The 15,712-nt window shown below is 52.9% G+C and overlaps 1 protein-coding gene across 2 annotated transcripts in view; it reads right to left on the bottom strand.

Annotated features, from left to right (window-relative positions):
• Nucleotides 1–374: 374 nt before the first annotated feature.
• FAM234A (family with sequence similarity 234 member A) overlaps nucleotides 375–15,712 on the bottom strand; it is a 31,140-nt gene continuing 15,802 nt past the window's right edge. Inside the window, exons 2-13 of one of the 2 annotated variants that reach the window (XM_068565329.1) lie at nucleotides 12,056–12,107; nucleotides 11,445–11,742; nucleotides 4,970–5,089; nucleotides 4,539–4,730; nucleotides 3,612–3,742; nucleotides 3,249–3,381; nucleotides 2,965–3,094; nucleotides 2,479–2,619; nucleotides 2,164–2,239; nucleotides 1,871–2,026; nucleotides 1,479–1,581; nucleotides 375–1,391 (exon numbers count right to left, since the gene is read on the bottom strand). In XM_068565329.1, coding sequence (XP_068421430.1) covers nucleotides 1,180–1,391; nucleotides 1,479–1,581; nucleotides 1,871–2,026; nucleotides 2,164–2,239; nucleotides 2,479–2,619; nucleotides 2,965–3,094; nucleotides 3,249–3,381; nucleotides 3,612–3,742; nucleotides 4,539–4,730; nucleotides 4,970–5,089; nucleotides 11,445–11,709 — 1,659 coding nt within the window. In that variant the 5' untranslated portion in view covers nucleotides 11,710–11,742; nucleotides 12,056–12,107 and the 3' untranslated portion in view covers nucleotides 375–1,179. The remainder of the gene's footprint in view (nucleotides 1,392–1,478; nucleotides 1,582–1,870; nucleotides 2,027–2,163; nucleotides 2,240–2,478; nucleotides 2,620–2,964; nucleotides 3,095–3,248; nucleotides 3,382–3,611; nucleotides 3,743–4,538; nucleotides 4,731–4,969; nucleotides 5,090–11,444; nucleotides 11,743–12,055; nucleotides 12,108–15,712) is intronic. The other variant, XM_068565328.1, reaches the window with a different exon arrangement.

Here is a 15,712-nt window from a genome sequence, read left to right as displayed (position 1 = left end):
GTCACACGTAAGTGCCTTCAGGAAATTCCTGCAGGGTTCTCCACGACAGCCCCCATCACTTTGGTAACCCAAGCCTTCATCTCACTGAAGCCCCCTGCCTGGGCTCCTCCTGCCTGGGCGGCTACCAGAGCTCAGCCCTGGTGGACACAGGTGCTGGGGGACCCACTGCCTGTCCCGGGTGGGAGAATGCCTACAGGCTGGGTTCCTAGCCTGCTGTGGGTGAGCAGGGCGGGAACCACAGACCTGAGATGCACTTGGAGGCCGTGCTGGACCCCCCCAGTCTCTGACTGGGTGGTGTGGGTGCTGGCCTCACCTCCCCAGCAGCCTTTCCCACTGATCCAGCAGACAAACACAGGCACACATGGGGCTTTCCAGACAGTGCAAAACCAGTGTTTATTCTGATTTCTTCCCGAGGTACCCGGGGTCATCAGGCTGCTTGCTTTTGTCCGGTCACGGCTGAGTCCCACAGCACCAGGCGGGTCTGGGGTGACCAAGGCACAGAGGTGAGTCTTGCATCAGGTGACACCGACTGGTGGGGGGTGTCCAAGCACCAGGAAGGAGGGGCCACTGGCCACACCCAGGGGTGCAGGAATCCCTGAGGGACGAGGAGCCCCAGTGTGTACCCAGGGGTGCACGCTGACCCCAGGGCGCATCCTGGGGCCAGGTCCTCGGGACACTCACAGCTCCAGGCAGCCCATCCGTCACATCCTCCCAGGCCCCATTCCTCATGGGCCCCATCATGGGCTCTCCAGGGCAAGTCACCACCAACCACACTGGGGTGTGGGCCTGCCTCAAGCCACCCCAGGGCCCACCACCCTCTGAGCTCCACGACCCCAGGGAGACAGTGCAGAGAAGGCAAGGCTCAGACGGAAAGAGGGAGGGGATTCTGCAGCCGAGGCTCTGGCCAGGCATGGAGAAGTGAGGGTGAGCTGCTGCCAGCACGGGCTCTGCCCAGGGAGACCCGGGTGGGGCTCGGAGCGGGGACCTGAGTGAGGACCTGGCATGCTGGCGGGAGAGGGGAGAGGCCCCGGCACGTCCCTGGGGTGACGGGCCCAGTGGAGAGCGTCGCCAGGTCACCAGGTCAGGAGTCGGCGTGCAGACCGAGCCAGTGAAGGGCTGACTTCCCAGGATGTGAAACTTCAGCAGCCGCCTCTGCTTCGGGCTCTGGCCAAACCACGTCTAGGCCTCGTTCCGGTACCGTAGGCGAGAGAACCGGTCCCTGACGGCCTGGTCGCTGTCGGGGCCACCCTCAGCCAGGCGGACTACCTTGCTGCTCGGGATGAGGTCCCGCACCTTGTGTTTGGCCACAGAGACCAGGCCGGGTGGATCCGGGCTGGCCGGGCCCGTCAGGAGAATGTAGGCAGCGTGGCGGCTCGGCTCAAGCAGAACCACTGTGGGGACATGGCCATCAGGTCCCGGGACCGGCCAGCACGGGCCTCCCACGGCTGGCGGCCCGGGCCCATGCGGGGCGCACTCACCCTGGAAGGTGACAATGGGGGTGGAGATGTTGGCCAGTTCCAGCAGTACTCTGGGCAGCGTGGGGTGGAACATGTACAGGCGGTGCCCGGCGGATCCGGGCTCCTGCAGGGAGTGCAGCAGGGGCATGAGGCTGACCCTCCCGGATGCTCCTGACCGTGACCACACCCAGAGCTGTGTCCGCCGGGGTCCCACAAAACACCCACCTCCCGCCCCCCTTCCCCGCCTGACCCTGACCCTTCTCGGTTGTCTTCCAGCTGCCGCCCCTCGCACCCACTTCCTCCCAGGAAGCCCAGACCCCCTTGTCCTGCCCACCCTGCATGGCTTCCATCTATCTGCACTCAGCCAGCCACCGGCTCCACCCCATGCCACAAACCAGGACCCAAGACTGTACCGTCTGGTTGGCACCAGCCAGCTCGTGGAGGCCCCAGAAGAAGAAGGCGGAGCGGTGGTCTGCGGTGGGCAGGCTGGCGGACCGCGGGTCCCTGGGGAGGCCTGGGAGGGCCTGGCTCCACAGGACAGCCCCGGAGCTGAGGTCCAGGAGCAGGATCTGCAGAGGGAGGGGCAGCACAGGGTTGCGTCCCTGAGGGCGGCTCACCGAAGCCTCTGGTCCCCACTCAGCCTACGGCTCAGAACAGCTTCCCTCAGCTACGGGCAAAGGTGAGACCCAGGAGCAAGTGCAGCAACCTGTCTCTCGGAGCCGGTCCCGTTCTCAATGACCATGGCTGGGGTGTCGGGTTTGTAGTAGCCGAGGATGGGTTTTCTGGAAGGAGAGTGGAGAGGAGGGCTCACACGGGCCTCTGAAGGAGATACCTGGGATAGGCTGCGGCTGCTCCTGCACGGGCCGGAGCTTTGACGCCAGGGGGTCTCACTCCGCTCCCCAGGGCAGGGTGGCACCAGGTGACAGGCAGTGGCCTCTGGCAGAAGCATATGGGCCTTGTCCAGGGGTGGGAGTGGGGGGACACGCTGGGGTACCCAGCTCCCTGGAGAAGGACCCCATACCTCAGGACCTGGGCTGCACCGAGGGTCCACCTGGGCACCAGCTCCTGCCCGTCCAGCAGCACGCAGGCCTCGGCACTCACGAGAAGCAGGTCTTCACCCACCTTCCCCGGAACGTTCATCAGGTAGCGGACAGCTCCCGAGCTACACGGGCAGGAGGGATGGGATGGGGCCCCAGGTAGGGTTGGGGACGGGACCCTCCCCAGCGCTGCCTGCCGGGCTGTTTCCCTCAGGCTCCCAGGGCTCAGCCTCATCTTTCTTGCTTCTCCAGTTTCAAACTAAAAGGAAGGCCCTCACTGGATGCAGCGACCAGTGAGCCCGGGGCGGGGCCCATCTTCGCCCCCGTTTTTATTCGTCTTCTGTTTGCCGGTTTACTGAGTCTGAGCCCAGGACAACCTCAGACACCTGACACAAGGTAAGGGCCCTGGGCCCGCCCTACGGCTCCTCCTCGCTCCCGGGGCCCCGCGCACAGGCCCCCACACCCCCGACCTGTGCTCCTGCAGCCTGTGGGAGGTGGCGTTGAGCCTGCCCTCCCAGAGGGGGTCGCTCTTGAGCGAGCTGTCCCTCCCGGTGGCCTTCTCGTACAGGCCCTTCACTGAGTGGCTGCAGAAGGAGGTGCCTGTGAACAAAGAAGAGCCTTGCGTCACCTGTCAGCGGGCGATGACTTCGAGTCCCTGGAACAACAGCGGGAGCCACTAGCCCCACACCTGCTTCCTCCCAGGTGCCAGCAGGCCCACGAGGGAGGCCGCCCTGGGGCAGCGGATGCCACGTACCGCAGGGGATGAGGACGTAGTGGGCACCTGCACTGGTGACATAGAGGATGGAGCCGCTGGTCCCGTCCACACCCAGGCTGCCCGGGGGGCCGACTTGCTGCCCGGTGCTGCCTGAATAGACATAGCCGTTGACCTGCAGCGCACGGAGGAGAAGGGGATCAGGCCCACCCGCTGGGTCGAACCTATAGTGTCTGATGCCGGGAGACGTGGGGCCGCCCGCACCGTCCTCAGAGCTGCGCCCATGGCACCGGTGGGAAGCGCACTCTCTGCCACTCTTGGGGGGCCCAGAAGTGCCCGCCGGGTCTGCAGGCACCCGAGCTCGGGGCAGCGAGGGAGGCCACGTGGCTGGAACGAGGGCCGTACCTGGTTCTCCTCCTGGGTGAGGACCAGCAGGTCTGGGACCCCGTCAGCATCGATGTCGGGCACCTGGAGCAGAGGGCTCAGGACAGACACGTTCCCCCTGAAGCTGCTGGGATGGCTCCACAGGGTCTCCCCTAAAACCAAGCACAGGGCCCGTGTGCTGCCATGGAAACAGACATGCGTGTGTAGCCGCCTGGCGCCCATAGGCACGTGTCAGCAGCATCACTCTGGGGCAGCACGGCCCCCTCCTTTCTCTCATCCTGTTTCCAGTGTTTGGCTGACGCAGATCCTCCCCCTCAGATGGGCAGGGCCTGGCCTCCCTGCCACCCACTGGGGTCACGCATGCAGCCTCTGCCCCCGTGCACAGGACGAGAATGAAAGTGCAGCCTTGTGGATGGACCCGGGGACTGCAGGTCCTGGCCTGACAGCATCTGACCCAAGTACAATCTGCCCACACCTGTTTTTAGTCGGATTCTTCTCTTCTTAAAATATTTCCAGCTTGCTCTTTATTTTCCTCCCTACTCTTCAAACCACAACTTACAAAGGAAGTGCTGCTACCCCCAAACCTAGCATCAAGGCACAGAATTCCTTAGGGCTTTGGAAAAGGACCAGGGCCTGTTGCCTTAAGGCGGAGACTGCAGGTCTCAGGGCTCGAGCTAGCCAGACCCAGACACCCCATCCCCAGGGCCTGCCCCGTGAGCGGGCGTCAGCAATGCCCCCACCCCCTCCAGGTGCCGTGCTGCAGCCACAGACGGGACTTAGGAGGGGACGACAGTGAACTGTGACTCCTCATGGGGCGTCCCCCTCCCACCCGTGCCTTCCTTCCTATCCAGCCACGCCGCCCACAAGAGCCCGGGCTGACCCTCCTCAGAGCATCCTGGCATCGGACCCGTGTGTGGAGGCCAGGGGGACCCACGGGAAGCAGCCTACCTGTGACCGAGTCTACTGCAATGAAAGGGCCAGGTCTGCCGAGGATGATGCAGGCAGAAGACGCCCCGCTGCCCCTTGGCTGGGGGACACCGCACTCCACGAGGGCCCTGTTCTGGGCCACAGGCCTCTCCCAGAGGACGGTGCCGTTGGCCCCCGACACAGCGGCCACAAAGGTGCAGGGGGAGGAAAAGCCTGGAGGGAGAGACCCAGGTCTGCAGGGCTGAGCGTGCCGGCCTCGTGCTGTGGCCCTGCCCTGGGCTCCGTCCCTGGATCCCTGGTGTTGACCCCATGGGGTCAGCAGCCCAGTGGGGAAGGGGAGTGACATGAAGGTTCCCAGAAATTCCACCAACTGCTTCCCCCAAAACCGAGAGGGCGAGGGGATTCCTCCTCCTGCAGGGAGCTCCTCATTTTTTGGGTGAAAACAAAATTACCTTCATCAGCACAGGAGAGGCTGAAATTGCTTCTGCTGCTGTTGGTGTTTTTATAAAGAAAGAGAACATCCTGGATCCTGTCCTTGTTCACGTCTTCTGTGGCCAGAAAGTCATAGGCGACTGAAAAGGAAACCACCGACTACTTTCCCAGGCCAGGCCTGACGCGCCCCACTCTGGGCGCCGTGGGGCTGAGTGCCAGGTGCAGCTGCCCGCAGAGCGACCACAGGGAAGCACTGCTTCCTCCTGGGCTGGCAACCCCACACCCCTTCAGAGCAGCAGCAATTCTTCATCACTTGGGTGTCAGTTGTTAAGGACACCTGGGCATCACAAATGGACGTTCTGCACACCTTCTGCTCAGGGCCAAGTCCCTCCCTAATCAGTCTGGGGTCTGGAGTTCACATGTCCACACTCACAGGGGCTACCCCTTCCTTCATGCAAGGACTCAAATGATAAACTACATGCTTTAAAATCAAACACCAAAGGAACAAAATGAGGCCCTTACCTCACTCCAGATACAAAAATGAATTCAAAATGGATCAAAGACCTAAACTTAACAGCTGAAACTGTAAAACTCTTAGAAAACATAGGGGCTAAATCTTCATGACATTGGTTTTGGCAATGATTTCTTGGATATGACACCAAAAGCACAGGCAGGAAAAGAAAAAAATAAGTAAATTGTACTTCATCAAAGGACACCATCGAGGGAGTGAAAAGACACCACAGAAGGGGAGAAAATATTTGCAAACCATACCTCTGATAAGGGATTAATATCCAGAATATACAAAGAACTCCTACAACCCAACAACAAAAACAAACAACCCAATTCAAAAATGGGCAAAAGACTTGAATAGATGTTTCTCCTAAGAAGATATACAAATACTCCATAAACACATGAAAAGATGCTCAACATCACTAGTAATAAGGGAAATGCAGATCAAAACCATGAGGGGACCTCCCTGGTGGCGCAGTGGTTAAGAATCTGCCTGCCAATGCAGGGGACACAGGTTCGATTCCTGGTCCGGGAAGATCCCACATGCCTAAGATCCCACATGCCTCGGAGCAACTAAGCCTGTGTGCCACAACTACTGAGCCCGTGCGCCTGGAGCCCGCAAGCCACAAGTACTGAGCCCGCGTGCCCTACAGCCTGTGTGCCACAAGTACTGAGCCCACGTGCTGCAACTACTGAAGCCCAAATGCTCTGGGGCCCACGTGCTGCAACTACTGAGCCCACGTGCTTCAACTACTGAAGCCCGCGCCCCTAGAACCGGTGCTCCACAACAAGAGAAGCCACCGCAATGAGAAGCCCGCACACTGCAACGAAAAGCAGCCACCACTCACAGCAACTAGAGAAAGCCCGCGCGCAGCAACGAAGACCCAACGCCGCCAAAAATAAAAATAAAATTATGAAAGCAGGGACTCAGACAGTTACTTGGACATGAATGTTCAAAGCAGCATTATTTACAACAGCCAAAAGGTGAAAATAACCCAAGTGCCCATGGATAGAAGAATGGATAAACAAAATGTGATCCATCCATACAATGGAGTATTATACACCCATAAAAAGAAATGAAGTTCTGCAACACGCTACAACATGGATGAACCTCAAGGACATTACGCTCAGTGAAATTAGCCAGTCACAAAAAGACAAACAGACAATGCCATTTATATGAGGTACTTAGAACAGGCATATTCTAGAGACTAAAGTGGAACAGAGGTTACCAGAGGCTGGACAGGAGGGCAGGATGGGAGCTGCTGTGTGTTGGGCACAGAATATCTCTTTGAGATGATAAAGGTTTTGAAAATAGTGATGATGGTCAATGCAGCATTGTGAATGTTTGAATGCCACTGAATTGTTCACTTTAAAATGGCGATTTTTGGGTGATGTGTATTTTACCATAATTAAAAATAAAACTGAATACTAGACACAAGACTTCCAGAATCATGGAGTGAAGAGCTTGACAAATAAATCCTCTCCTCCAAAAATAACAGTAAAATGAGGCAAAGTTGTCAAAAGCACCCATTTCAGGACGCTGGAACCAGACTGAAGGCACACCTTGAATCAAGAAGCACTGATTTAAGAAACACTATTGAGCCGTGGGTTGGAACAGCAGGCGTCTGGGGCCTTTCACCTTGGGCTGCTCCCATGCTCACCCTCCATCAGCCGGGTACCACAGTGGGTGAGATTAGAAAGCAGCAGCTTCCTGCCAGGGGGGCTGAAAACAGGAGTGATCTCCGGGGCAGACCAAGGGGAGGCCAACTTTGGAGCAAGCTCCAGGGTGAGATACACATAGGGAGACGGGCCAGAAAGTGAGACACCCTGGTTGGTTCTGATAAGACCCCACATATTCCGGGCAGTCTGAAGGCTTCACCCACCATCAGGAGAGACGAGAGATGGCCCTTGCTCTCTCCACATCTATGAGGACAAAGTCATCACCAGAAAAGAAAGCTGTGTTTGGGAATTCACTGAAGGCCCAGAGGTTAGAACCCCATGCTTCCACTGCAGGGGGCATGGGTTCGATCCCTGGTCAAGGAACTAAGATCCTGCAAGCCGTGTGGCATGGCCAAAAAAATAAAATAAAATGGGGCTAATAATCTAAAAAAAGAAAGAAGGAAAGAAGGAAAGAAAGAAAGGGAAGAAAGGGAGGGAGGAAAAGCTATGTTCAATATCCGTCACTAATTACAGACACAAACTAGCAAACTGGACCCAGCAACCTGAAGAAGTGATTGTACAACATGATCTAGTGGGTTCTACCTCAGGAACGCAAGGTTGATTTAACATCTGAAAATCAAGGTGATATGCCAGGTTCACAGAATAAAGGACAAAAACCACACAGTTGTCTCACAGACAGAGAAAAAGCATTTGACAAAACCCAACACCTTTTCATGATAAAAACCCAAACAGATAAAAGGCATCTACAAAAAGCCTACAGCTATTAGCACACTTACTGCTGAAAAATGTAATGTTTTATTCCCAAGATTGGGAGGAGGATACCTGCTCTCACCTCATCTGTTCAACATTGTACTGGAGATTCGAGCAATGAAATCAGGCAAGAAAAAGAAATAAAAGGGAAGGAAGAAGTAAAACCGTCTCTCTCTTTTTTTTTTTTGCATATTGCATGATTCTGTAGGTAGGAAATTCTAAATACACACATACACCCCTACTAGTCTAGTTAATGAGTTCAAGGCCACAATTTAAAAGGTCCATATAATAACCAGCAGTGTTTCTATAAACTACCAAAGGGAACTTGAAAATTAAATTCACACAACAATTCCTATCACAAGAGCATCAAAGAGAACATTCAGTGGTGGGGGAGGGGTGGATTGGGAGTTTGGGGTTAGCAGACACAAACTATTATGTATAGGATGGATAAACAACAAGGTCCTACTGCATAGCACAGGGAACTATATTCAATATCCTGGGATAAACCATAATGGAAAGAATATGAAAAATAATATATATATGTACAACTGACTCATTTTGCTGTAAAGCAGAAATTAACACAACATTGTAAATCAACTATACTTCAATAAAATTAAAAAATATGCTTAGATAAAAGTACTCATAAAAAAAAAAGAGAACATTTTGGAATAAATTTAACAAAAGAAGTGCAGGACTTGCCCACTGAACACTGTAAAACATTGTTCAGAGAAATTAAAGATCTAAACAAATGGAGACATACCCCCTATACGGGGACTGCAAGGTTGGATACTGTTATGATGCAACTCTACCCAAACTAATTTATAGATTCTACACAATTTCTGTTAAAACCCAAGAAGCCTTTTTTACAGAAATTGACAAGCCGCTCCTAAAATTTTATAAAAATGCCAAGGACCCAAAGAGCCAAAACGATGTTGAGGAGAAATAAAGGAACAGAGTTGGAAGACTTCTGTCTGTGGAGCTGTGGAAATCAAGACAATGCGGCACTGGTGTAAGGATGCAGAAGGACAGAACACAACTGACGGTTGAATGCGTTTCAGCAAAGGCGCCAGGCCACTCAGTGGGGGAAGGACCACGTTCCCGACACTGTCGACATGCACACCTCCCACCCCCAGACTCACGGGAGCTCTGCAGCGTCAGTGCCGAGAGCAGGGAGGTGCCCCTGTGCCTCTGAGCCGGTCCTGCTGGGAGGGAGGCATGTGTGACCATTTCTAGAAATCCTGCCACTTGCTTCCACCAAACACTCTACACAAAAACGACCTCAAAATGGATCACAGACCTAAACGGCAGAGCGAGAACTCTAAAGCTTCTCGAAGAAAAAACAGGAGAAAATCTTCATGACCTTAAATTAGGCAAAGAGTTCTTAGACATCAAAAGCACAATCCATGCTAAAAAAATGATACGTTTGACTTCATTAAAATTTGAACTTTTGTGCTTCAGCAGACAGACACCCTACAGAAAATAAAAAGACAAGCCCCAGATGGGTCACAAATATTCCCAAATCACATATGTGATGAAAGACTTGTATCTGGAACATATAAAGAACTTAAAAAATTTTTATTGACATACAGTTGATTTACAATGTTGTGTTAAAAGAACTTTTATAACTCAATAATAAAACAATCATATTTTTAAGTGAGCGGAAGATTTGAATAGACATTCACCAAAGATGACGTAAGAATGGCTAATATCCCACGTGAACATCATTAGTCACCAAGGAAACGCAAACTATAAACGCAATTAGGTACCACTTCACACCCATTAGGAAGGCTACACTAAAAAAGACAGAGATATCCCTGGTGGGGCAGTGGTTAAGAATCCACTTGCCAATGCAGGGGACATGGGTTCAAGCCCTGGTCCGGGAGGATCCCACATGCCGCGGAGCAACTGGGCCTATGCACCACAACTACTGAAACCTGCACGCCTGGAGCCCATGCTCTACAACAAGAGAAGCCACCGCAATGAGAAGCCTGCGCGCCGCGGCGAGGAGTGGCCCTCGCTCACCGCAACTAGAGTAAAGCCCTTGCGCAGCAACAAAGACCCAATGCAGCCAAAAACAAACAAACAAATTAATTAATTAAAAAAAAAAAAGATAATGACAAGTGTTGGCTAGGATGTGGAGAAGCCAGAATCCTCTCCCACACAGCCAGTGGGGACATGAAACGGTGCAGCTGCTGGGGAAGGCCTGGCAGGAGTCAAACACAAACTACCACGAGGTTCAAGAGTTCTGCTCCTGGCAACCTACCCAAGAGAAATAAGACGTATGTCCACACAAAGATTTGTACACAAATATTCACAGCAGTGTTACTCATAACAGTCAAAAACTGAAAACAATGCAAATGTTCACCAACTGGTCAATGGACGAATACTCTGGTCTGTCCACACAAAGGAACATGCTACCACATGGATGAACTCACGTAAGTGAGAGAGGCCAAAGATGCATCTTACATGATTTCATTTACATGAAACGTCCAGGAACAGCAAGTGTATAGAGACGGGAAGCCCACTGGCAGCTCCAGGGCTGGAGGCAGGGCTGGGGCCTGCGGGTAAGGAATAGTGTAGGGATGATGGATGTGCTAAACACTGGACTGTGGCGACAGCTGCACAGGTGCTCAAGTCTTTTTTTTTTTTTTAAACAAGTTTATTATTATTTTTAATAATAGTTCTTTAATTAATTAATTTATTTATTTATTTTTGGCTGCGTCCGGTCTTAGTTGCAGCTCTCTAGTTGAGGTGCGCAAGCTCAGTAGCTGTGGCTCATGGGCTTAGTTGTCCCGCGGCATGTGGGATCTTAGTTCCCTGACCAGGGATTGAACCTGCGTCCCCTGCATTGTAAGGCAGATTCTTTACCACTGGACCACCAGGGAAGTCCCAGTGCTCAAGTCTTAAACTGACTAAGAATCATCGAATCGTATACTCAAAGCAAGTGAATATTATGATACATAAATTATATCTCAATTAAGCTGCCAAAAATAAACACAAACAGGTATTACTTCACCCTCTCAAAATTAGGCACCAAATTCTGAACAAAATTGACCGTCAGTGGGGCTTAAACAAGAAATTCCCCTTATTCCACCAGAGAGGGCTTCAAGTCTGTGCAAAGAAACATTGCCAGGCTGTCGGCACCCACGCCCGCTGATACGGGGACAACTCCCAAGAGGCAGGGAAGTGCCCAGAGGAAAGCTGACTCAGCAGCTCCCATAAAGGCCAAGATTTTATGAGAGAGAAATCAAGTGTGCTCAACTGCGGTGGGGCGGACTGGAAACTCGGCTGGCGCACGTCAGGTAGACCCAGCCACAAATCTGCTGCCTGGTTTTCACATTTAGAACAGCCTTCACTACATCTATTCTGCCAGTTGCTCTGTTTTACTAATGTATTTTTAATTCAGAAAAGTAACCAAATGGACCACTTTCCTTTCCTGACCCCCCTCCCGTCCTTCCTGAGGACGCTCCTGTTTCCCTGAGAGGCGGCCCCCGGCCCCCAGACTCCAGGGGACCCAGGGACACTCGGCGCCCCTGCCCCACAAGCCGCCCGCACCTGCTGCCTCGTAATCGATCCTCCACACCCCCTGTGACGCCGGCCGGTCTGGACATGGGATGATGAAGGAAACCACGAACACCACGAAAAGGCAGATGAACAGCGAAAGAAAAAAGGCCACCATCCGGCACCGGGAGAGGCGGGACTGCGGGGGCGGCTTCACGCTGGTTTCCTTTCCCGCTGGGTTTCCCAGATGCTCCTGCACCTTCCTGTTATCGTTCTTCAGCGGGTGGATCTCGGCTTCTAAGTCCTTGCTGTCCATCATCGTGTGCACACCCCCAAGCTCACCTCTTGGCCACTGTGGTGGTGACACAGGAGAGGAAGTCAGGAGCCCCAGGGGTGGCTGTGACCGCGGCCCATCAGCCCAAGAAAGGGTGTCACAGACTCCACTGGAGAAGGCCTCTAACTCAGAAGGGCAGTGGGCGCACAGAGGCAGCACACAGGACGGGTTTCCCTCTACGCTCTGCAGCTCCTGCCTGCTGACCCGGGCAGGCCGGCCGGGCTAGACTACGGCAGAGCACGCATTAAACATTAACTATTAACTGAGGCACCTCTGACCGGCCTCCCGCCCCGAGTCGGGGTCAGCCCCCCAGGGAGGGGGCTGCACTTACTCACCGGGTGACCCAAGCGAGCTGCGAGGTCTGATGGCACCTGTGTCCTTCCCTGTGAAAGGAAAACAACAGCGTTTACAAGACTCTGAGGGTTAAAGCAGTAAATGCACAGAAGCACTTATAACAGTATCTGACACACAGTGAGCACTCAAGCTAATTATTATTGGTAACAAGATAAAGTCAGGCCGGGGGGTTGGGGGGATGGGGGACGACCTCCCTCCTTCCTGCCCCTCCTGCTGGCAGCACCGGGCATTGTCGGGGAGGAAACCTGGGGCAGCCACCTCGCAAAACAAGACGGAAAACACTTCTGAAGTTGAACCACAGACAGAGTGGGCCTGACAGCTGGAAACCTCCATCACCAAGCTTCGTGCTCTTCATCGTGCGAGAAAGAAACAAATTTCTGCCTGGCGTAAGGCAAGATATTTGTTATTTTAGTCCTTTTTAAACAGCCAAGCCAGTGTCCTAACTAACACAAATTATTTTGAGAGGCTGCAAGGGATCAAAGGGTCTGAGTGGGTTATAAGCCTCATCTACCCGAGAGGGAGGCTGTGCCAGTGGTTAAAACCAGGACAGCGGGAAGGGCTCCCTCTGGGAAGGGGTGGGTTAGGGAGGCGAGAAGAGACAACAGAATGCTGGTTTTCTGTATAAACGTCTTACCTTCTGACTTTAACTGTTTTTCTCTATTATTTAATAAAAATAATTCATTTAAAAGCCTGTGTACACAGCCACTAGAGCAGCTTTAGTAATAAAATGTAAAATGGCAGGGGTGGGTGAGGAGGTGGAGACCCTGGGAAACACAGTTGTGCACAGCGGCGAGGAGGAAACACGGCAGCCGCTGTGAAACGGCCTGGCGGTTCCTCAGACGATCAAACACGGAGCAACTGTCCGACCCAGCAGCTCCACTCCTAGGTGTCTTTCCAGGAGACCTGAGAACAGGGACTTACACAAACACCTGTACACAAATGCTCTGAGCTTCACTGTTCAGAATAACCCCAGTGTCCATCAACAGGTGATGGATAAACAGAATGGGGTCCACCCACACTGTGGACTATTACACAGCCATGAAAAGGAGTGAAGCTCTGACACAGGCGATAGCATGGACGAACCTCAAAAACATGATGCTTGGTGAGATTATACAGACACAGAAGGTCATGTATCGTATGACTCCATTTATACGAAATGTCCAGAACGGGCAGATCCCTGGAGGCAGAAAATAGATGAGTGGGTGCCAGGGGCTGGGGGAGGGGGCTGGGGGGAGTGCTAATAGGTGAGCCTTCCTTCTGGGATGGTAACAATGGCTGCAAAACCCCACGCATGTACTAAATGTCAGTAATGGTAAAGTTCATGTTGTGTGTATGTTACCACAATTTAAAAAGAAAACCAAACAAACCTCTGTGCCTCCCCCTAGTGCTGAGACATGAGTTTTAACATCCTGCAGTCAGAAAAGGTGAGCCTGTCAAGGTAATGAGCTGGACACAGGAAATCAAACAAGGACTCGTGACCAGGGGCCTCCTCAAGCCCAAGCATCTTACCCGTGGGGCGGGAGGTGGGGGCCCGTCTGGGAGGGATGGGAAAGAGCCGGCAGCAGAGCCTGGATCTACCTGGCGCATCCAGCCTCTGTGGTCCCAGCGAGGGGTGTGTGAAATATTTAACACGCGTAGATTCTTTTAGCAAAGGAAAGAAAACTGAACGAGAGACCAGAATGCTAAAATTATTGATTTTAAAAGCTCTATCTATAAAGTTCTCTTTCGTAAGAGCTTTAGAACGTTGGGCCAGAAACTCAAGCTCTCTCAACCACGGCTGTACAAGCAGGAGGGCACCTGCTCAAAATGACAACCACTCACATTCCACCTACAACCCTGTTTCCCAGACCTCGTTCACGGCTGGCACACCTGGAGACCAGGTCTGGACAGGGAATCCACTTTCACAAACGCAGGCGCATGTGGGGATTGCAAAGTGCTGGTGAAATGCAACCAGGCAGTCTGTGAACGCGGGGGGGTGAGCACAGAGGTCCCTCCCGAGCCATGATCCTCACCTTGGGCACATTCACCACCCGATCAAATCAGCCTGTCTGGGTGGGGCCGGGCAGGAGGCAACTCCCAGGTCCAGCCACGGGAAAAAGCGCTGGCCCAAGAGTCTGCCCTTTTGCTGTGGTCACCACACTCTCACCATCACATGGCTAGATTCTTCCTGCCTCCTGCCCTGCCATGGAGACGCCACCTCCCCATTGCCAGCCTGGAGGAAAGCAAAGCAAAGGGAGGAAAAGCCCCTTCCCTCCATCCAGCTGCCTGGGGGTTCTTGTCCTTGGAGTTCTCGGCAAGCTTAGTAAAGTAAACCCCAATGCCGACCCCAAGCTAGTAAGTTAAACCATTCCCTTTCCTAATCAGTCTTTGACTCCCTAAGCTAAGAAACAAGGACAGTGCAAAACAGTTACTGATGTAGTTTGGTTTTTTTTTTTTTAAGTCAGCAATAAATTTATGTGATACAACGTGTGAAAGATATAAAAGCATAACTGCCCTTCCTCTTGTAGCCCCCAGACTCAAGAGGAGAAGCGTGGTACTAGTTTCTTACAGCTCCCTCCAGAAATATTCTGTGCACTGAAAACCATAAAGTGTGTTTTAAAATGTGAGTAGAATAATCGAGTTATAAACCTGACCTCTGAAAATTAAAGGAAATATGAGCCCAAACTATTCTCTAGTCCCTGCTACACAGGTTTCCTTGTTAAGTCAGACCAATGGTGCATCACGGAGGGAACACAAGGAATGCTGTTGGTCCCCCAGTGAGGGCGGAAAGAACCCCTTCCCCACGCTGCCACCCATCCGGATGTAGAAGCAGAAAGGGAAACTCTCTCCAAACAGTCCTTAGCAACACAGCTGGGGAGTCAGGTCAGCACCTACAGTCTGGCCAAGCCCACGTGCAGGGGAGGACAAAATAAGACCCATCACAGACCTGATGGAGGACGGACAGAGGCTTCAGGAGGCCAGCCCCCTCTGCAGGGGCCAAGGCAGCCCTGCGAGACCAGCACCCCGTGGGCTGACCTGGTCCAGGGCCATGTTGCGATAAACATCCCTCCAGGAACCACCTTTTTAACCAGCAGACATTGGCTTCTAAAACTGTGAATGAGCCACTAAGACATCTGTTGAGGTCCTAAACTGATCTGAGATCAAAAAGAATTTGTGAGAAACTCGTTTAAAATCGCCAATGAGGGGAATTCCCTGGTGGTGCAGCGGTTAAGAATCCGCCTGCCAGTGCAGGGGACACAGGTTTGAGCCCTGGTCTGGGAAGATCCCACATGCCACGGAGCAAGTAAGCCCGTGTGTCACGACTACTGAGGCTGCGTTCTAGAGCCCACGAGCCACAACTACTGAGCCTGTGTGCCACAACTACCGAAGCCCATGTGCCTAGAGCCTGTCCTCCACAACAAGAGAAGCCACCGCAATGAGAAGCCCACACACTGCAACGAAGAGTAGCCCCCGCTCGCTGCAACTAGAGAAAGCCTGCGCGCAGCAATGAAGACCCAATGCAGCCATAAATAAATAAACAAATAAATTTACAAAAATAATAAAATAAAATCACCAATGGGATCCCCACCTCAATCTTAGCTTAGTATTTTATTTGCAGCTTGAATCATTTAATTCTCATGAGCATATTAGTTTG

The sequence above is a fragment of the Eschrichtius robustus genome, chromosome 16 (assembly GCF_028021215.1).
Source record: "Eschrichtius robustus isolate mEscRob2 chromosome 16, mEscRob2.pri, whole genome shotgun sequence".
Classification (NCBI taxonomy): Eukaryota; Metazoa; Chordata; class Mammalia; order Artiodactyla; family Eschrichtiidae; genus Eschrichtius; species Eschrichtius robustus.
Note: the sequence above shows the minus strand (reverse complement) of the source record. Positions and strands in the feature narration are given on the sequence as shown.